The sequence below is a fragment of the Meles meles genome, chromosome 6, assembly GCF_922984935.1.
Source record: "Meles meles chromosome 6, mMelMel3.1 paternal haplotype, whole genome shotgun sequence".
Taxonomy (NCBI): Eukaryota; Metazoa; Chordata; class Mammalia; order Carnivora; family Mustelidae; genus Meles; species Meles meles.
In genome coordinates, this window is record NC_060071.1 from 76636665 (window position 1) to 76643118 (window position 6454).

The window sequence follows — 6454 nt, forward strand, 5'->3', positions numbered from 1 at the left end:
TACTTTTTGCTAACACATTGCTCAGTTTGCACACTCCCCAGCACTGTTTGTTTAGGGTTCCACACTCCAAAATCCTCAATCTCTCCATTTCCCTCTTTCTACCTCTAACCCCATTCCTACAATGCCTTAAAATTCAATTGGTAATGGATGGTTGATAATTGGTCTTGCATTCTAACACTCTCTTATATTTGATTGGAAGGTAGATGTGTAGAGATCTTAACAAGAATCTCTTAAAATGTTTTAATTACAAAATTTTACCCTTTTAATAATAAATTTACCATTTTAACAATTTTTTGTATTTTTTATTAATTTTTAAAATTTTTTATAAACATATAATGTGTTATTTAGCCCCAGGGGTATAGGTCTGTGAATCGCCAGGTTTACACACTTCACAGCACTCACCATAGCACATACCCTCTCCAATGTCCATAACCCCACCGCCTTCTCCCTACCCTTCTCCCCACAGCCACCCTCAGTTGGTTTTGTGACATTAAGAGTCTCTTATGGTTTGTGTCCCTCCTGATCCCATCTTGTTTCATTTATTCTTTTCCTGGCCCCCAAACACCCCACGTTGCATCTCCACTTCCTCATATCAGGGGGATCATATGACAGTTGTCTTTCTCCGATTGACTTATTTCACTAAGCATAATACCCTCTAGTTCCATCCATGTGGTCGCAAGTGGCAAGATTTCATTTCTTTTGATGGCTGCATAGTATTCCATTGTATATATATATACCACACCTTCTTTATCCATTCATCTGTTGATGGACATTTAGGTTCTTTCCATAATTTGGCTATTGTGGACATTGCTGCAATAAACATTTGGGTGCACGTGCCCCTTCAGATCACTATGTTTGTATCTTTAGGGTAAGTACCCAGTAGTGCAATTGCTGGGTCATAAGGTAGCTCTATTTTCAAATTTTTGAGGAACTTCCATGCTGTTTTCCAGAGCAGTTGCACCAGCTTGCATTCCCACCAACAGTGTAGGAGGGTTCCCCTTTCTCTGCATCCTCACCAGCATCTATCATTTCCTGACTTGTTAATTTTAACCATTCTGACTGTTGTGAAATGGCATCTCATTGTGGTTTTTATTTGTTATTTCTCTATTGCCCAGTGATGTTGAGCACTTTTTCATATGTCTGTTGGCCATCCGGATGTCTTTTTTGCAGAAATGTCTGTTCATGTCCTCTGCCCATTTCTTGATTGGATTATTTGTTCTTTGGGTGTTGAGTTTGATAAGCTCTTTATAGATTTTGGATGCTAGCCCTTTATCTGATATGGCATTTGCAAATATCTTCTCCCATTCTGTCAGTTGTCTTTTGGTTTTGTTAACTGTTTCCTTTGCTGTGCAAAAGCCTTTGATCTTGATGAAGCCCCAATAGTTCATTTTTGCTCTTGCTTCCCTTGCCTTTGGTGATGTTTCTAGGAAGAAGTTGTGGTGGCAGGGGTCAAAGAGGTTGTTGCCTGTGTTCTCCTCAAGGATTTTGATGGATTCCTTTCTCACATGGAGGTCCTTCATCCATTTTGAGTCTATTTTTGTGCATGATGTAAAAAAATGGTCCAATTTCATTTCTATCACTCTTTGCACATGATATGATACTATATGTGGAAAACCCAAAAGACTCCACTCCAAATCTGCTAGAACCTGTACAGGAATTCAGTAAAGTGTCAGGATATAAAACCAATGCACAGAAATCAGTTGCATTTCTTTACACCAACAATAAGACAGAAGAAAGAGAAATTAAGGAGTCAATCCCATTTACAATTGCACCCCAAACCATGAGATACCTAGGGATAAACCTAACCAAAGAGGCTAAGAATCTATTCTCAGAAAAGTATAAAGTACTCATGAAAGAAATTGAGGAAGACACAAAAAATGTAAAAATGTTCTATGCTCATGGATTGGAAGAATGAATATTGTGAAAATATCTATGCTACCTAAAGAAATCTACACATTTAATGTAATCCCTATCAAATCCCATCCGTTTTTTTTTTTTTCAAAGAAATGGAACAAATAATCCTAAAATTTATATGGGACCAAAAAAGACCTCGAATAGCCAAAGGAATATTGAAAAAGAAAGCCAAAGTTGGTGGCATCACAATTCCAGACTTCAAAGCTGTCATCATCAAGACAGTATGGTACTGGCACAAAAACAGACACATAGATCAATGGAACAGAATACAGAGCCCAGAAATAGACCCTCAACTCTATGGTCAACTAATTTTTGACAAAGCAAGAAAGAATGTCCAATGGAAAAAAGACAGCCTCTTCAACAAATGGTGTTGGGGAAATTGGACAGCCACATGCAGAAAAACCATTTTAACAATTTTTAAGTGTACAGCCTCCTGGTATGAAATACATTTACATTGTTGTTGGACCAGCACAGCCATCCATTTCCAGAGTTCTTTTCATCTTGAGAAACCTGAGTATCTGTACTCATTACACAATAACTCTCCATTACCCCATCCCTCCAGTCTCTGGAATCTGCCATTTTGCTTTCTCTTTCCATGAGTTTGACTAGTTTAGATCCCTCATAGAAGTGGAATTCTGCAGTATTGGTCATTTTGTGACATTTCATTTAACATAGTCTCATGGTTCATCCATATTATTAATAATATAGCCAAAGAGATTGACAAGTAACAGAAGAACAATTTTTGAAGATATCTCAATGGGTACAGAAAAAATATTTGACAAAATTCAAATCCATTTCTGACCAATTTCTTTCCTTTTTGGGGCTGAATAATATTCCAGTGTACATCATATCCCATTTTGTTCATCCATTCCTATCTGTTGATGGACTTTTGGGTTGCTTCCACCTTTTGGTAGAAACAGGAATTCATAAACATCCTAATAGTTTTGCTATATAGACAAATTCTTTCCAGTTTTGAGTATATATTGAAAGTGGATTGGGGGATATAAGTCCATTCTATTTGAAAATTTTCAAGAAACATTTATACTTATTAATTGGAAGAACTATGATCTGGAATGCATTATAACAAGCAAATTTTAAGGAACAGAGAAAGACACTGATCACTAGTCATGAATGCAGCTCCAGTATATTGGCGAATCACAAAATCCTAGAGGAGTTGTCACTCTTGATACAGTGCATTATTGCCTATTTCAGGTGTTCGTAATTGGTCTGAATGGAATGGTAAGGCCACTATCCAGTGATCAGATCCTGAATAGCAATGTTGGTATCCATTATAATACGTTTTTTCCCCCCTCTTTTGGTAAAGATCCAAAACTGCAATTATTCAATTCTTCTTTATTCATTCCATTTGCATAAGCAAAGGACCTGTAAAAGACTCTCTTAAAATATTTCAAAGAGGGGCGCCTGGGTGGCTCAGTGGTTTAAGCCGCTGCCTTCAGCTCAGGTCATGATCTCAGGGTCCTGGGATCGAGTCCCGCATCGGGCTCTCTGCTCCACGAGGAGCCTGCTTCCCTCTCATTCTCTCTCTGCCTGCCTCTCTGCCTACTTGTGATCTCTCTCTGTCAAATAAATAAATAAAATCTTTAAAAAAAAATATTTCAAAGACTTGGGAAGAAGTCATTTTGTGACCCTCCAATTTCTCTCTCAAATTTTCACTGACAACAATCTATAGTGACAGAAATAGGAACAGGTTTTTTATGTCATTCTTCTCTGTGTTCTAAACTATTAACTCTGCCATGAACTTTCTTGATATTTTTGAGCTTTGTTTCATTTTTTGTAAAATGGGAAAATGATAACTTCTCTAGTATTTTATTGTGACAATTTATTAATAATATATCCAAAGAGATTAACAAGCAACAGATGAACAATTTTTGAAGATATCTCAATGGGTAAAGAAAAAGCATTTGACAAATTTCAAATCCATTTCTGATTAAAACTCCCAGCAAATTATATAGAATTGAGGGGAATTTCCTCAACTTAAGAACAGCTCAACCCAACACTGACATCATGGACCATAAATACTATATTTCAAATAAAGGCCATTTGTTCATTTGTTTAATTTTTTTTTAAGATTTTATTTATTTATTTGACAGAGAGAGAGAGAGAGATCACAAATAGGCAGAGAGGCAGATAGAGAGAGCAGAGAGCCCAATGCAGGACTCTATCCCAGGCCCCTAAGATCATGACCTGAGCTGAAGGCAGAGGCTTTAACCCACTGAGCCACCCAGGTGCCCTCATTTGTTTAATTTAATAAATATTTAGTGAGTGCTTAAAAAATGATCATCTAAATATTCTAAATATTGGAGCACAGTGCCAAAAACACAGACTCACTCAGCAATGACATGACTTTATGTTACTTTTTCCATTTTCAACTCCTACAACTTTCCTGGCAGTCAGTGAATTATAGGCTGGCCCACATGGGCACATGAGAATATGAAGTATGATACTATAGTAAGATGCATTAGAAGATTCCTATCCTCCAGCTACAGAAATGCCTTGGGAGGCTGTGTTAAAGAACTTCCATATCAGGTAGTGTCTTAAGAACAAAACAGACCTGTGAAGTCAGGATTGCTGTTGTTCAGACTTCCCAGAACCACCTGAAGACTGACATGTGCCTCATGAAGTCAAGGATGAAACAGATGACTGCCTTGGGCAGGATTCTGGCCAGCATGCAAGCATTTCAGTCCCTGTCCTCCAGGGGGTGCAGCTTCCTACCACAATCACATTTCCTGTGTGAAATGTGGACTTCCTTTGATCATTTTTCTGTCACTCCAACATTTCTTCATGTTAAGAATGAAGAACGTTTTTTAGGTGACACTCCAGAGATGAAGTGTTCTCCAGGCTTCGTGACTGTGGTACTCTTAATGCTTGGTAAGTAAAATGTCTCTTAAAATTTGGATTCTTTCTTCCATTATGCCAGCAAATTGTTTAACTGTAATTTCTCCAAGAGCTCTATGCACAAGGTGACACAGGTCTCTTCTTTTTCCTCAGGACAAACCCGTGGAGACTCAGTGACTCAGACGGAAGGACAAGTGACCCTCTCGGAAAATGCTTTCCTGACTGTGAATTGTACTTATACAGCATCAGGGTACCCTGTCCTTTTCTGGTATGTCCAGTATCCAGGAGAAGGTCTAGAGCTCCTCCTGAAAGCCTTGAAGGACAAGGAGAAAGGAAGCAACAAAGGATTTGAAGCCACCTTGGACAGCAAATCCAAATCCTTCCACTTGGAGAAACACTTGGTGCAAGCCTCAGATTCAGCTGTGTACTATTGTGCCCTGAAGGACACAGTGATGGGGACTGCAGGGGCAGCTGAGCACAAACTCTGAGCAGAACAGGGGCCTGGATGCTGAGCATGTCTGCCTGATCTATTCTGGTTCCAGAACAGTCTGTGGTTGTTTGTCCCTCAGTGTGTGGTTGGAACAAAAATCATACAAACCTCTAGAGCACAGGAACAAGAAGTAACATTCCCCAAACCCAGGTGTTCCTTAGTGACATTGAGAACAGTTTGATGCCAAGAGTTACCCAGCCAGAGCCTAAGTAATTTCAAGGTAGAATCACGTAATAATGAAGTGGTCTTGTGGTCATCCTTGCAGTGTTGTTTAGGGTACCCTGGTGTGTGTTGTTGTGTCTATGACACTTTTAAAGAGACACAATGGCATCTCCTCAATGTCTTCCTGACAGTGCATGGCATGAGAGGTGATGGGGAGCTTTAGCCCCAAACCAGGTTTAGTAAAGAAAGAATAGAAGGTAAGAAAAGAGGAGGAACACATGTACCCAAGGAAGGAAAAGAGAGGCCAGAGACTTCTGCCCTGCTTTCTTTTCTCGTAAATGAGTTGGCAGACTCAGGCTGATATTCAACATGTAGAGGTGGGTGCAGAAACAGAATGGAAGAAATGGCTCATATTCTGACTGGTTAAAAAATCAGTTGGCTTCCTTTCTTTTGAGAATGAATTTTATTTTATATAGCTGTATCTGTATGTGCATACATATGTGTATGTGCAAACACATTTATACAGAGAGTGGAGGTTTTTTAAATTTACATATAAAGTATTATATGTTTCAGGGATACAGGTATGTGAGTCATCAGTCTTGTAAAATACCCAGTGTTCATTAGAACACATACCCTCCCAAATGTCCATCACCAATTTACCCAATCTTCTTACACCCCTGCCCTCCAACAACCCTCAGTTTTTTTCCTATGATTAAGAGTCTTTTATGGTTTGTCTCCCTCTCTGGTTTCATCTTCTTTCATTTTTTATTTTATTCCCGATGATCCTCTGCCTTGTTTCTTAAATTACTCATATCAGTGAGATCGTATGACTATCAACTTTCTTTGATTGACTTATTTCACATAGCATAATACCCTCTAGTTCCATTTTTGTAAATGTCAAGATTTCAATTTTTGCTGGCTGCATAATATTCCATCACACACACACACACACACACACACACACACACACACACACACACACTCTCTCTCACCACATCTTCTTTATACATTTATCGGTCAATGCACATCTGG

General features: G+C 38.7%; 1 gene segment (V, D, J or C); it reads left to right on the top strand.

The window, feature by feature from the left end:
• Positions 1-4721: 4721 nt before the first annotated feature.
• On the top strand, positions 4722-5258 carry LOC123943615. The segment is given in 2 exon segments: positions 4722-4803; positions 4924-5258. Coding segments are annotated over 2 exon segments (381 nt in total).
• Positions 5259-6454: the final 1196 nt, after the last annotated feature.